Raw genomic sequence first — 16,547 nt, 5'->3', positions numbered from 1 at the left:
GATAAAATGAATCACTAACCTTTGATGATCTTCATCAGATGACACTCATAGGACTTCATGTTACACAATACATGTATGTTTTGTTCGATAACGTTCATATTTATATCCAAAAATCTCAGTTTATATTGGCGCGTTATGTTCAGTAATGTTTTGCCTCCAAAACATCCGGTGATTTTGCAGAGAGCCACATCAATTTACAGAAATACTCATAATAAACATTGATACAAGATACAAGTATTATACATGGAACTTTAGATAAACCTCTCCTTAATGCAACCGCTGTGTCAGATTTCAAAAAAACTTTACAGAAAAAGCACACCTTGCTATAAACTGAGTACAGCGCTCAGAGCCCAAACAAGCCATAAAGATATCCGCCATGTTGTGGAGTCAACAGATGTCAGAATAGCATTATAAATATTCACTTACCTTTGATCTTCATCAGAATGCACTCCTAGGAATCCCAGTTCCACAATAAATGTTTGATTTGTTCCATAAAGTCGATAATTTATGTCCAAATACCTCCTTTTTGTTCGCGCGTTCAGTACACAATCCAAACTCACGACGCGCGGGCAAGTCCATGCGAAAGTTCAGACGAAAAGTCATGTTACAGTTCGTAGAAACATGTCAAACGAAGTATAGAATCAATCTTTAGGATGTTTTTAACATAAATCTTCAATAATGTTCCAACCGGAGAATTCCTTTGTCTGTAGAAATGCGATGGAACGCAGGTCTAACTCTCACGTGAACGCCCGGAACATAACCCAGTCCTCGTTTTCAAAACAATCTTGAAGCATGGATTCTGATTGGTCAGACCAGCGTTGGATAGACCTTTGCACGGGTACTTTCTGTTTGAGTTTCTGCCTTTAGGAAATGAGGAGCAAAACGGAGTCGTGATCAGATTTGCTGAATGGAGGTACAGGGGAGGGCCTTGTAGGCATTTCGAAAAGTTGCGTTGTAGTGGTCCAATGTTTTACCAGCGCGAGTACTACAGTCAATGTGTTGTAGAACTTCCATAGCGTTTTTCTCAAATTAGCTTTGTTAAAATCCCCAGGATATGTGATTTCCAGTTTGCATAAAGTCCAGTGTAGTTCTTGGTATCTGCTTGAGAGGTATATACACGGCTGTGACTATAACCAAAGATAATTATCTTGGGAGGTAATACGGTCGGCATTTGATTGTGAGGTATTCTAGGTCGGGTGAACAAAAGGACTTGAGTTTCTGTATGTTATCACAATCCCACCATGAGTGGTTAATCATGAAACCCCCGCCTTTCTTTTTCCGGAGAGTTCTTTATTTCTCTCTGTGCGATGTACTGAGAACCCAGATGGCTGAAGGGACAGGGACAGTATATCCCGAGAGAGCAATGTTTCCGTGAAACAGAGTATGTTCCAATTCCTGATGTCTCTCTGGAAGGAGATCCTTGTCCTTAGCTCGTCTACTTTATTATCCAGAGACTGAACATTAGCGAGTAATATACTCGGAAGCGGTGGATGGTGTGCACGCCACCGGAGTCGGACTGGAAGTCTGAAGAAATACTTATTCTCCGCCGGCCGCGTTTTGGAGCAGCCTCTGGAATAATTTAAATTGCCCTGGGGTACAAACAAAGGATCCACTTCGGGAAAGTTCTAATGCTGGTGAGTTACCGCCGCTCTGATAACCAAAAGTTATTCCCGGCTGTATGTAATAACAACAAAAAAATCAGGGCTAATAATGTAAGAAATAACACACAAATAACCCGAAATAATGCAAAGTTGCTTAGGAGCTAGAAGCAGAGCTGCCTTATCTGTCTAATTAGGCCCTAATTAAGTATTTCAATTGACTTGATTTCCTTATTTGAACTGTGACTCAATACAATTGTTGAGTATATTTTGCTGTGCAACTTTTTATTTTGGGAGTATCCGTGTGACTTAAATCCAATAAAAAATGATATGCGTAACAATATTTTGTCGCAACAATCTTCTGTACACTCCTCAAACAAGACAGGCTACCTCCTGTGGCTGCTTGCTTCCAGTTATCTTGCTCTCTGCAAATCGTGAGTTAGTTAGTCTAAGGAAGCTAGCAAGTGCCTAAAATAATGCTAATCGCTATTCGCTAACTGCACTAGCTAGGGCAAAGCAAACGTTAGCTCTAATACAGGTTGTTACCAGTGGTGGTTTAGATCAGTATGTTGTTTGTGCAATGGCATGTTCCAAATCAGATAGACAAAGAAAAGGCTGAATGCAACATCTATTCAAATGTGATTAGGGTCCCCTGGGAAACACGGACCCAACACTTTGGTTCTTACCCTGTGAAAACTCCTTCCTGACTTTTTAACTTATTGTCATGCCAAACAACACCAACCATATAAATATAATGATTATTCTAATTCTATGATTCCAACAGTTCACCCGAGTGTTTTGATCTACAGGTCACTGGCAACATAAACAAAACACCAACATTGTGTCTTAATAGGGCCACACACACACCTTTTAAACCTCCTATGCTCCTTTTGAGACCCCTCTTTCAAAGTCACTGAGATCTCTTCTTCTAGCCATGGTAGACAAAATAATGGGCAACTGGAAATTTTTATAGGACCCACACCTGTGTGGAAGCTCCTGCTTTCAATATACGTTGCATCCCTCATTGAATCAAGTATTTCCTTTATTTTGGCAGTTACCTGTATATTGCAAGTCAAATCACAATATTTGGTTGAACAATCTGTTAGATTTCCTACCCATATCATGTAGCCCTACTAACAACCTGGTAACTTTACCAGTATATGCAAACATTTGGCAACACAGAAAGAAAGGAAAACTGATATCTTCTTCAGGAGAGCTTCAAAAGTAAGTAGGATTCATATAGTCCCAATGTAGGCTATATCTCAATCAATAAAAATAAAATAAAAATCTGGTGGTGTTCCTAACTTTAGGGGAACCAGTGCTACCAATGAATAATGTTCATTTAGAGCCCTGCCCGGCACTTGTAAAAGACTCCACGTTCAATGGAAGTTTTACGGTAGATGGTATTTGTTTTTTGTCTAATCTACAGTCTATATGTGTACTTATTCTGGTAGTCTGTGGTTAAGTTTCGTTAGATGGTCGGTAGTTTAAATGGTTTATTCTTGGTCTGTACTGTACTTGTATGGTCTGTACTGGGCCCGGTTTCCTAATAGATTGAATTTAGGCTTACGAGTGTTTTTAATGATGCATCGTTCCTACAACAGCCGAAGATGTACCATGTGATTCCCAAAACAACATCTAGAAAGAAGCGTAGCTAAGTGAGTCGTTGAGGCACTGATCTCAGATCAGTGTTCTTCCTTTCAAACCTTACCTTAACATTATAATTATTCAAAAATACTGACGACGGATCAGCTCCTAGAGTTATATTATCACCTGGCTGCAAATATTGAGGCTGCTTATTCTAATGTTTAGCCTACCCTATAATAATGCAGAAAATCATAGATTTGGCACATCATTACGCACATGTTACACATGAAATATATTGAGGCAAGAATTACAGATGGTAGCCAATGAGCAAAATAGAACTCAATTGAATGCACATTAAATTGATTTCAATGTCATTTTAAATATAGGCCTATGTAGGGTAGTGTATTTACATTTTAATGCAGTCATCTTGATTCTATGTTAAGCAAAATCTTCTGTGTATAAAATTTTAATGCCGACGTTAGCTGGTCTACAAATGGTCTGAGGCAGTCGTTAGATGACTAGCACTTTTTTTTAAAAAGATGGTTCTGTGAAACCGTTCAGAGATTTAACGATGCTCCTACGAAGGTTCTTACAAGGATCTTAGCTTTAAAAAACCAGGCCCTGTACTGTATTTGGATAGTTTTTACTGGTCTGTACTGTACTTGGATAGTCTGTACTGGTCTGTACGGTACTTGGATAGTCTGTACGGTACTTGTACTGTAGCCTGGAGGGTCTGGAAGGTTTTTGTTTACAGAGAAAACAAGGCTCCACAGATAGTTTCTACTCTGCAGCAGTCTGTCCAAATACAAGCCTCGGGTTCAACAGATGGAAAATAGCTTAGGCCCTCCTCCAAGACCACTGCCCACGCTGTGTGTGTGTGTGTGTGTGTGTGTGTGTGTGTGTGTGTGTGTGTGTGTGTGTGTGTGTGTGTGTGTGTGTGTGTGTGTGTGTGTGTGTGTGTGTGTGTGTGTGTGTGTGTGTGTGTAGGTGAGTTTGTGTGTGTGTGTGTGTAGGTGAGTTTGTGTGTGTCGTGTTTGTCTGTGGCTATTTGAAAGAGTGCTGTGTGTCGGGAGAGATTGTGTGTGTGTTTCTATACTCATATTACATATGGGTCCGTTTCAGGTTCCGTCCACATGAGAATGCAGACCCGAACCGGCCGCGGGTGGCTGCTCTCATCGACACACTCATCGCCTTCAAGAACAATGACCTCGGAGCGTGGATACGTGGCGGTGACATCACCATTCAGAACTCTGGGTGAGTGCTGGGATGTCAACACATTGAGCCCATGATGAATGCGCTTACATTCATCATTGTTCATCATGTGCAGTAGTCATATCATGGGTTGTCTCTTAGGTTTGCTATATGATTGGTACAGAGTTAAGTGTCTCAAATGTTCCACAGGAGTTACCGTAGCAACTTGCATTACAATCAGAGGTTAGCATGCTATGCTAACATGTAAACAAGCGGCCATCTATGTGTAACCTATCATTGGGCTATGTGTAGCCTATTAGCATGTTGCTAATAGTTAATTTGGTTCCTATTTCTCAGTCCATAAGGCCGTAGATGACAGTGAACCAGTGACTCCTCCATTGCTGGGTTTTCCCGATAATTACTGATGCATTTATTCTCTCTGGTTATAGATTTGCAGACAATGGGGTGGGACTCTCCTTTGCGAGGTATGTACCAAAGCTCCTGTGTATGTTTCTACATCTGTGCATACCCCCCCCACACACACACACACATTTGCTCAAAAACACATCCCCTGCCTGTTGTCTTCCGTTAGTGACGGTAGCTACCCTAAGGATGAGGGCTCCAGTCAGGAGGTGACCCAGTCTCTGTTTGTGGGAGAGAGCCGCAACCGCGGCTCCAACGGAGGCCAGAACAAGTACTGGGGCCAGGGAGGAGCAGATGGCAAGATGAGGACACTACCCAGGAACAGGTGTGTGTGTGTGTGTGTGTGTAATAAAAAACATAGTGTTCGAAAGGGGGTGAACAAGTGTGTTGCTCTTGGAACGGAAGTACTGCTTCCTGTAATAGGATGAATGGTTTTGCTGTGTCACTTCCTGTGTTTCCTGTTAAACAATTTACTAGGTCCGTGTAGTAACCCTTATATGACAGAGACCGAAGGGGGGGGGAGAAATCCTGTGTTAGAAATAGAGGCAGACCGATTAATCGCCAGGGCCGTTTAATTTGGGCCGATTTCAAGTTTTCATAACAATCGGTAGTCTACATTTTTGGATGCCGATTATGGCCGATTACATTGCAATCCACAAGGAGACTACGTGGCAGGCTTGACCACCTGTTACGCGAGTGCAGCACCAAAAAGACCTTGTGGCTGCAAGGAGGTAAGTTGCTAGCTAGCATTAAACTTATCTTATAGAAAAACAATCAATCTTCACATAATCACTAGTTAACTACACATGGTTGATGATATTACTAGGTTAACTAGCTTGTCCTGCGTTGCATATAATCATTGCGGTGCCTGTTAATTTATCATCGAATCACAGCCTACTTCAACTTCGCCAAACAGGTGATGATTTAACAAAAGCACATTCGCGGAAAAAGCACAATCGTTGCGCAAATGTACCTAACCATAAACATCAATGCCTTTCTTAAAATCAATACACAAGTATATATTTTTAACCTGCATATTTAGTATATGCAGCAGTTTGGGCTGCCTGGCTCGTTGCGAACTGTGTGAAGACAATTTCTTCCAAACAAATACCTTAATTAATTTGCCAGAATTGTACATAATTATGACATAACATTGAAGGTTGTGCAATGCAACAGAAATATTAAGACTTAGGGTTGCCACCCGTTCGAATAACATACGGAACGGTTCCGTATTTCACTGAAAGAATAAACATTTTGTTTTCTAAATGATCGTTTTCGGATTTGACCATATTAATGACCTAAGGCTCGTTTTTCTGTGTATTTATTATATTATAATTAAGTCTATGATTTGATATTTGATAGAGCAGTCTGACTGAGCGGTGGTAGGCAGCAGCAGGCTCGTAAGCATTCATTCAAACAGCACTTTACTGCGTTTGCCAGCAGCTCTTAGCAATGCTTGAAGCTGTTTATGACTTCAAGCCTATCAACTCCTGAGATTAGGCTGGCAATACTATAGTGCCTATAAGAACATCCAATAGTCAAAGGTATATGAAATATATGAAATACAAATGGTATAGAGAGAAATAGTCGACTCGTCATAATAACTACAACCTAAAACTTCTTAACTGGGAATATTGAAGACTCATGTTAAAACCACCACCAGCTTTCATATGTTTTCATGTTCTGAGCAAGGAACTTAAACGTTAGCTTTTTTACATGGCACATATTGCACTTGTACTTTCTTCTCTAACGCTGTGTTTTTGCATTATTTAAACCAAACTGAACATGTTTCATTATTTATTTGAGACTAAGTAGATTTTATTTATGTATTATATGAAGATAAAATAAGTGTTCGTTGTTCTTTCAGTATTGTTGTAATTGTCATTATTTTATATACACTGCTCAAAAAAATAAAGGGAACACTTAAACAACACAATGTAACTCCAAGTCAATCACACTTCTGTGAAATCAAACTGTCCACTTAGGAAGCAACACTGATTGACAATAAATTTCACATGCTGTTGTGCAATTGGAATAGACAAAAGGTGGAAATTATAGGCAATTAGCAAGACACCCCCAAAAAAGGAGTGATTCTGCAGGTGGTGACCACAGACCACTTCTCAGTTCCTATGCTTCCTGGCTGATGTTTTGGTCACTTTTGAATGCTGGCGGTGCTCTCACTCTAGTGGTAGCATGAGACGGAGTCTACAACCCACACAAGTGGCTCAGGTAGTGCAGTTCATCCAGGATGGCACATCAATGCGAGCTGTGGCAAAAAGGTTTGCTGTGTCTGTCAGCGTAGTGTCCAGAGCATGGAGACGCTACCAGGAGACAGGCCAGTACATCAGGAGACGTGGAGGCCGTAGGAGGGCAACAACCCAGCAGCAGGACCGCTACCTCCGCCTTTGTGCAAGGAGGTGCACTGCCAGCGCCGTGCAAAATGACCTCCAGCAGGCCACAAATGTGCATGTGTCTGCTCAAACGGTCAGAAACAGACTCCATGAGGGTGGTATGAGGGCCCGACGTCCACAGGTGGGGGTTGTGCTTACAGCCCAACACCGTGCAGGACGTTTGGCATTTGCCAGAGAACACCAAGATTGGCAAATTCGCCACTGGCGCCCTGTGCTCTTCACAGATGAAAGCAGGTTCACACTGAGCACATGAGCACATGTGACAGACGTGACAGAGTCTTGAGACGCCGTGGAGAACGTTCTGCTGCCTGCAACATCCTCCAGCATGACCGGTTTGGCGATGGGTCAGTCATGGTGTGGGGTGGCATTTCTTTGTGGGGCCGCACAGCCCTCCATGTGCTCGCCAGAGGTAGCCTGACTGCCATTAGGTACCGAGATGAGATCCTCAGACCCCTTGTGAGACCATATGCTGACACATGCACATTTGTGGCCTGCTGGAGGTCATTTTGCAGGGCTCTGGCAGTGCACCTCCTTGCACAAAGGCGGAGGTAGCGGTCCTGCTGCTGGGTTGTTGCCCTCCTACGGCCTCCTCCACGTCTCCTGATGTACTGGCCTGTCTCCTGGTAGCGTCTCCATGCTCTGGACACTACGCTGACAGACACAGCAAACCTTTTTGCCACAGCTCGCATTGATGTGCCATCCTGGATGAACTGCACTACCTGAGCCACTTGTGTGGGTTGTAGACTCCGTCTCATGCTACCACTAGAGTGAGAGCACCGTCAGCATTCAAAAGTGACCAAAACATCAGCCAGGAAGCATAGGAACTGAGAAGTGGTCTGTGGTCACCACCTGCAGAATCACTCCTTTTTTGGGGGTGTCTTGCTAATTGCCTATAATTTCCACCTTTTGTCTATTCCATTTGCACAACAGCATGTGAAATTTATTGTCAATCAGTGTTGCTTCCTAAGTGGACAGTTTGATTTCACAGAAGTGTGATTGACTTGGAGTTACATTGTGTTGTTTAAGTGTTCCCTTTATTTTTTTGAGCAGTGTATATATAAATAAATTGGCCGATTTAATCGGTATCGGCTTTTTTTGGTCCTCCAATAATCGGTATCGGCGTTGAAAAATCATAATTGGTCGACCTCTACTTAGAAATCAATCACCAATAAAAGTCTGAGAAAATGTAAGTCTGTCACGGATAACAGTTGCGCAAGAGCACTCAGATCAGGGACAGGGAGCATGCTGTCAGCCACCCACAGTCAGAGAGACGGGCCTCTTGGTCGCGTTCATTAAAGGGGCAATACACAGTTGCTACATCAATTTTGGGACTTAGAAATTAATAATAAACAGTGCTTCCAGAAAGTATTCATGCCCTTTGAGTTATTCTACATTTTGATGTGTTACAGCCTGAAATCAAAATGGATTAAAAATAATGTCACCCCCATCTACACGCAATACCCCATAATGACAACGTGAAAACCAATATACAGTTGAAGTCGGAAGTTTACATACACTTAGGTTGGAGTCATTAAAACTCGTTTATCAACCACTCCACAAATTGATAACAAACTATAGTTTTGACATCTACTTTGTGCATGACACAAGTCATTTTTCCAACTATTATTATTATTATTTCACTTATAATTCACTGTATCACAATTCCAGTGGGTCAGAAGTTTACATACACTAAGTTGACTGCCTTTAAACAGCTTGGAAAATTCCAGAAAAGTATGTAATGCCTTTAGAAGCTTCTGATATAATTTGAGTCAATTGGAGGTGTACGTGTGGATGTATTTCAAGGCCTACCTTCAAACTCAGTGCCTCATTGCTTGACATCATGGAGAAATCAACCAAGACCTCAGAAAAAAAATTGTCTGGTTCATCCTTGGGAGCAATTTCCAAACGCATGAAGGTACGACGTTCATCTGTACAAACAATAGTACGCAAGTATAAACACCATGGGACCACGCAGCTGTCATACCACTCAGGAAGGAGACGCGTTCTGTCTCCTCGAGATGAACGTACTTTGGTGCGAAAAGTGCAAATCAATTCCAGAACAACAGCAAAGGATGTTATGAAGATGCTGGAGGAAACAGGTACAAAAGTATCTATATCCACAGTAAAACGAGTCCTATATCAACATAACCTGAAAGGCCGCTCAGCAAGGAAGAAGCCACTGCTCCAAAACCGCCCTAAAAAAGCCAGACTACGGTTAGCAACTGCACATGAACTGTTTGGCCATAATGACCATCGTTTTGTTTGGAGGAAAAAGTGGGAGGCTTGCAAGCCGAAGAAAACCATCCCAACCGTGAAGCACGGGGGTGGCAGCATCATGTTGTGTGGGTGCTTTGCTGCAGGAGGGACTGGGGCACTTCACAAAATAGATGGCATCATGAGGGATACATTATGTGGATATATTTAAGCAACTCAAGACATCAGTCAGGATGTTAAAGCTTGGTCGCAAATGGGTCTTCCAAATGGACAATGACCCCAAGCATACTTCCAAAGTTGTGGCAAAATTGCTTAAGGACAACAAAGTCAAGGTATTGGAGTGGCCATCACAAAGCCCTGACCTCAATCCCATTGAACATTTGTGGGCAGAACTGAAAAAGCGTGTGCGAGCAAGGAGGCCTACAAACCTGACTCAGTTACACCAGCTCTGTCAGGAGGAATGGGTCTAAATTCACACAACTTATTGTGGGAAGCTTGTGGAAGGCTACCCAAAACATTTGACCCAAGTTAAACAATTTAAAGGCAATGCTTCCAAATACTAATAGTGTATGTAAACTTCTGACCCACTGGGAATGTGATGAAAGGAATAAAAGCTCAAATAAATCATTCTCTCTACTATTATTCTGACATTTCACATTCTTAAAATAAAGTGGTGATCCTAACCGACCTAAGACAGGGACATTTTACGAGGATTAAATGTCAGGAATTGTGAAAAACTGAGTTTAAATGCATTTGGCTAAGGTGTATGTAAACTTCTGACTTCAACTGTGTATATATTTTTTTCTTCTCAAATGTATTTAAAATTAATTGCAGAAATATCTAAATTACATATGTATTCACACCCCTGAGTCAATACTTTGTAAAAGCACATTTGGCAGCGATTACAGCTGTGAGTCTTTCCACACCTGGATTGTGCAACACTGGCACTTAAAAAAAATAATAACTTTTTTTTTTAATTCTTCAAGCTCTGACAAATTGGTTGTTGATCATAGCTGGACAACCATTTGCAGGTCTTGCCATAGATTTTCAATAAGATTTGTCGAAACTAACTCAGCCACTCAGGAACATTCACTGTCTTCTTGGTAAGGAACTCCAGTGTAGATTTGGCCTTTTGTTTTCGGTTATTGTCCTGCTGAAAGGTGAATTCATCTTCCAGTGTCTGGTGGAAAGCAAACAACCAGCATCATTCTGTTTCTTTTTAATCCTGAAAAACTCCCCAGTCCTTAACCATTACAAGCATACACATAACATGATGCAGCCACCACTATGCCTTGAAATATGGAGAGTGATAATGTGTTTAATTGGATTTGCCCCAAACATAACAATTTGTATTCAGGCCAAAAAGTGAATTGCTTAGCCACATTTTTGTGCATTATTACTTTAGTGCCTTGATGCAAACAAAATGCATGTTTTAGAATCGTTTTATTCTGTTCAGGCTTCCATCTTTTCACTCTGTCAATTAGGTTGGTATTGTGGAGTAAATACAATGTTGATCCATCCTCAGTTTCCTATCACAGCGTTTAATCTCTGTAACTGTTTTAAAGTCATCATTAGCCTCACAGTGAAATCCCTGAGCGGTTTCCTTCCTCTCTGGCACCTGAGTTAGGAAGGACGCCTGTGTTTTTGTAGTGACTGGGTGTATTGATACACCAGCCAAAGTGTAATTATTAACTTCACCATGCTCAAAGGGATATTCAATGTCATTTTTTTTACCCAGTTACCAATAGGTGCCCTTTGCAAGGCATTGGAAAACCTCCATGGTCTTTGCGGTTGAATCCATGTTTGAAATGTACTGCTCCACGGAGGGACCTGACAGATAATTGTATGTGTGGCGTACAGAGATGAGGTAGTCATTAAAAAATCATGTTAAACAATATTATTGCACTATCCATGCAACTTGACTTGTTAAGCATATTTTTACTAATTTATTTAGGCTTGTCATAACAAAGGGGTTGAATACTTATTGACTCAAGACATTTCAGCATTTCCTTTTGAGTTAATTTGTAAAATAAAAAAAAACATAATTCCACTGTGACATTGCAGGGTTTTATGTGTAGGCCAGTGACAAAAATCTCAATTTAATACATTTTAAAATCACACTGTAACACAACAAGATGTGGAAAAAGTCAAGGGGTGTGAATACTTTCTGAAGGCATTGATTCTTGAAGAATATAACTTATAAATGCCTCATGAACTTAGTTACACTGTCCTACCCCATTAGAACCCAAAATATAAGCTTGTTTTACTCCAATGTTTGTACACAAAGTAAAATTATATAAAAAAACACTATGCTCAAAACATGATTAAAACTATAATTTGGATGGTCAGTCCTTGCATCCATAGCTCTGTCTATGAATTTGAAAGTTTCCCCATCCCTCAGCTTTTTACCGAAACAAGGCTGGGTGGTTTCTTTTGTTATGGTTTCAACTGCTGATTGCCACTTTAAGGCATGCAACGGGAAAAGGTATTCAAACATTTTGTAGTAAAAAAACAAACTAGTATTTCTTATCGGACACGTCCAGGTAGTAGGAGCTAGCTAACGCAGAGTATATTCTCCATATGACGTTGAGAAATAGTTCATTGTGAGTAGTTAAGAAGATATCCGGAAATAAGTTAGTAATTTATAAAGGAATTATAGAGCATTTATAAAGTGCATAAGCACTACGTAAATGCTTTTCAAATTATTTATACTACATGAAGGGTGATTAAAAAAAGGTCATATCTGGTGCCAAACCTGGCATGTCCCCTTTGCCACCCTTTATATAGCAGGACATTTCAAGGGTTTATTAAGGCTTAGAAGTTGTCGTTCATTTAAAGTGGTCGCTCTGGTCGTGCTCGCCTGTGGCCACTACCTCTCCGGAGGTCACAAAACGTGGGAACAGCTAATTGCAGCATGCTCTAGTTTCTCAGATGCAGCCCTCGTTTTTGACGGCCCTGTTACCCCTCTCTGGGATTAATGGGCCTTTTTAGACACTTCCTGACCACCCTGTAACTGCTAGATGTTTGTGTTGTTGTCGCCGCTGATGAGGTCACAGCCAGGATTTTCACAGAGAGTGACACAACAATGTTCCCACTTTGATATCCTTCTGTTATCTAGTTAGACCCCGAGGACAGGCTTTTCCCCGCTAAGACAACGAGCTGATAACCCTAGCAATAGGCCTAATGTTTCTCTCCAGTGTTATAAATAGCTATACATGACTTGTAGGTTGTCAGCTGATCCATTCTGGAAGTTCATGTATGTTGTGTGACTCTCGCGCTTATTTTTCCAAGGACATTCCCGATCCGTGGCTTCCAGATCTACGATGGTCCTGTTCGGCTCACCCAGAGCACTTTCCGAAATTACGTCCCGACGAAAGAGCGCTTCACCAGCGCGGTGGGCTTCAACCTGAAGAACACCTGGCAGCTCACGCCCCGCAACAACCTGTCCAAGCTCAGCTTCCAGCCCACTGTGAGTAGCTAACACACCACTCCACCTTTCATCCTAGAAGTGGGCACTCATTCACTGCCCCTCATGCATAGAAAAGCATTGGATTGGCGCAAGCAAGGTGGTGCCATATTCTTTATGCCATATTCCTTACACCAGTGAGTCCTTTCCTTTTAAATACAAATCAAATCAAATCAAATTTTATTCGTCACATACACATGGTTAGCAGATGTTAATGCGAGTGTAGCGAAATGCTTGTGCTTCTAGTTCCGACAATGCGGTAATAACCAACGAGTAATCTAACCTAACAATTCCACAACTACTACCTTATACACACAAGTGTAAAGGGATAAAGAATATGTACATAAAGATATATGAATGAGTGATGGTACAGAACGGCATAGGCAAGATGCAGTAGATGGTATAGAGTACAGTCTATACATATGAGATGAGTAATGTAGGGTATATAAACATAAAGTGGCATAGTTTAAAGTGGCTAGTGATACATGTATTACATAAAGATGGCAAGATGCAGTAGATGATATAGAGTACAGTATATACATATACATATGAGATGAGTAATGTAGGGTATGTAAACATTATATTAATGTTTACGAGGGGGAGTGTACGAGTGTACACTTTGGGAGAAGTGCCATTGTTCTCCCCCTTCTGTCAAATACTGACAGAATAATGATGTTACGAAATTTACAGTACCCGTCAAAAGTTTGGAGACACCTACTCATTTCAGGGATTTTCTTTATTTTTGCTATTTTCTACGTTGTAGATTAAAAGTGAAGACATCAAACTATGAAATAACACATATGGAATCATGTAGTAACCAAAGAAGTGTTAAACAAATCTAAATATATTTTATATATATATAAGTAGCCACGTTTTGCCTTGATGTCAGCTTTGCGCACTCTTTGCATTCTCTCAACCAACTTCATGAGGTAGTCACCTGGAATGCATTTCAATTAACTTCTTACGGCTGAGATCGGCTGGGATCCCGTTAACGGGAATCGACTTGACAACAGCAAGTGAAAGTGCTGGGCGCCAAATTCAAACAGAAATCTCATAATTAAAATTCCTCAAACATGCAAGTATTTTACACCATTTTAAAGATAAACTTGTTGTTAATCCCACCACAGTGTCCGATTTCAAGAAGGCTTTATGACGAAAGCACACCATCTGATTATGTTAGGTCAGTACCAAGTCACAGAAAAACACAGCCATTTTTCCAGCCAAAGAGAGGAGTCACAAAAAGCAGAAATAGAGAGAAAATTAATCACTAACCTTTGATGATCTTCATCAGATGACACTCATAGGACTTCATGTTACACAATACATGTATGTTTTGTTCGATAAAGTTCATATTTATATCCAAAAATCTTTTACATTGGCGCGTTATGTTCAGTAATGTTTTGCCTCCAAAACATGCGGTGATTTTGCAGAGAGCCACATCAATTTACAGAAATACTCATAATAAACATTGATACAAGATACAAGTGTTATACATGGAACTTTTGTTTGCGTGTTTAGTACACAATCCAAACTCAGGAGGCGCGGGCAAGTCCAGGCGAAGTTCAGACGAAAAGTTATATTACAGTTCGTAGAAACATGTCAACCGAAGTATAGAATCAATCTTTAGGATGTTTTTATCATAAATCTTCAATAATGTTTCAACCAGAGAATTCCTTTGTCTGTAGAAATGCAATGGAACGCAGCTAACTCTCACTCGCTCGTGGCACTCTGCCAGACTCCTGACTCAAACAGCTCTCATTCCCCCCTCCTTCACAGTAGAAGCATCAAACAAGGTTCTAAAGACTTTTGACATCTAGTGGAAGCCTTAGGAAGTGCAATATGACCCCATAGACACTGTATATTCGATAGGCAATGACTTGAAAAACTACAAACCTCAGATTTCCCACTTCCTGGTTGTTTTCTTTCTCAGGTTTTTGCCTGCCATATGAGTTCTGTTATACTCACAGACATCATTCAAACAGTTTTAGAAACTTCAGAGTGTTTTATATCCAATAGTAATAATAATATGCATATATTAGCATCTGGGACAGAGTAGGAGGCAGTTCACTATGGGCACGCAATTCATCCAAAAGTGAAAATGCTGCCCCCTATCACAAAGAAGTTAACGGGATTGCAGCCATAAGAAGTTAAGAACAAATTCTTGTTTACAAGGACAGCCTACTCCTTCCTCCCCGTCGGGGAATTGAACCCCGGTATCCCGCACGACACATGGATTCTTTAGCTAAATATCCCAGTACTGTACTCCCGACCGTCACGTTGTACAGCGCCATATTTTCCGTTCCATCCTAACGGAAACCCAGAGGGTTTTTCTTGGAATAGAAACACCATAATATTAATCAAATTAATTAAACAACATTTCTTAAAACGAGGTTTTAAAATCTCTAGTACAGCTACTATTGATGGCTATCAAATGCTTCTCAAAGATGCCATCTGGTGGTCAAACTAGCACTAGCTAGCATTAATGCTACCAGTGGTTCACACTTCAATAACGTGCCATAGAATTCTGCTGCACCATGCAAGCTGCACCGCGGTATGCTGCAACTTTTAAAGGACAAACCACTGTATGTGAGAACTCCTTCAAGACTGTTGGAAAGCATTCCTCATGAAGCTGGTTGAGAGAATGCCAAGAGTGTGCAAATCTGTGATCAAGGCAAAGGGTGGCTACTTTGAAGATTCAAAAATATAAAATATATTTTAGTTTTACAATTTTTTGCTTACTACATGATTCCATATGTGTTATTTCATAGTTTTGATGTCTTCACTATTATTCTAAAATGTAGAAAATAGTAAAAATAAACACCCTTGAATGAGTAGGAGTGTCCAAACGTTTAACCTGTACTGTATGTCTGACAAAGGTCACCGACTGAAACATTAGTGTTTATAGAGTCTAGAACTTACATCTGCTTTTTTGAACGTTTTTATAATTCCCCTCTGAGGGTCCTTGTTAAGATTTAGTGGCACTTGTGCTTTCACTGACAGCTTTGTTTTTAGAGTGCAGGGATCAGACACTGTTTTCCTGCACATGCTCGCCTTCCGTCTGTTTCTTTTTTTCCCCCTGTTGGTTCGGTCCCATCTGTTGGTAGAATCCGCTTTGCCCTGGAACACAGCAGAGCTCAGAGTTACGGAGTTCGCACGGACGGACGGACAGACAGACAGACAGAAACACTGTGACTGAAAGGGAGACAGAAACACTGTGACTGAAAGGGAGAAAGAAACACTGTGACTGAAAGGGAGAAAGAAACACTGACTGAAAGGGAGAAAGAAACACTGACTTAAAGAGAGAAAGAAACACTGTGACTAAAAGGGAGAGAGAGAGACACTGACTGAAAGAGAGAGACACTGACTGAAAGAGACTGTGAATGTGTGTGTGTGAGAGAGACACTGACTGAAAGAGAGAGACACTGACTGAAAGAGACTGTGAATGTGTGTGTGAGAGAGAGACTGACTGTGAGAGAGAGACTGTGACTGTGAGAGACTGTGACTGCGAGAGAGACTGTGAGAGAGGCAAAACGGCAAAAGAAGCACAACTGAATTTAAATTTTTTCTTTTTAAATACCACAGATGACAACTGGTTTGGTGCAGATTGTAAAATTATAAGGAAAAAACTTAGAACACTATCCAACCAAAAGCACAGAG

The 16,547-nt window shown here is 40.9% G+C and overlaps 1 protein-coding gene across 3 annotated transcripts in view; it reads left to right on the top strand.

The window, feature by feature from the left end:
* The window catches only part of cemip2 (cell migration inducing hyaluronidase 2), a 77,282-nt gene that overhangs the window by 42,744 nt on the left and 17,991 nt on the right, over positions 1-16,547 (top strand). For all 3 annotated transcript variants that reach the window (XM_071353644.1, XM_071353645.1, XM_071353643.1), the window contains 4 exons: positions 4,308-4,439; positions 4,826-4,861; positions 4,969-5,124; positions 12,716-12,893. In XM_071353644.1, coding sequence (XP_071209745.1) covers positions 4,308-4,439; positions 4,826-4,861; positions 4,969-5,124; positions 12,716-12,893 — 502 coding nt within the window. The remainder of the gene's footprint in view (positions 1-4,307; positions 4,440-4,825; positions 4,862-4,968; positions 5,125-12,715; positions 12,894-16,547) is intronic.

The sequence above is a fragment of the Salvelinus alpinus genome, chromosome 19 (assembly GCF_045679555.1).
Source record: "Salvelinus alpinus chromosome 19, SLU_Salpinus.1, whole genome shotgun sequence".
Classification (NCBI taxonomy): Eukaryota; Metazoa; Chordata; class Actinopteri; order Salmoniformes; family Salmonidae; genus Salvelinus; species Salvelinus alpinus.
This window is presented reverse-complemented; position numbering and strand designations above follow the sequence as displayed.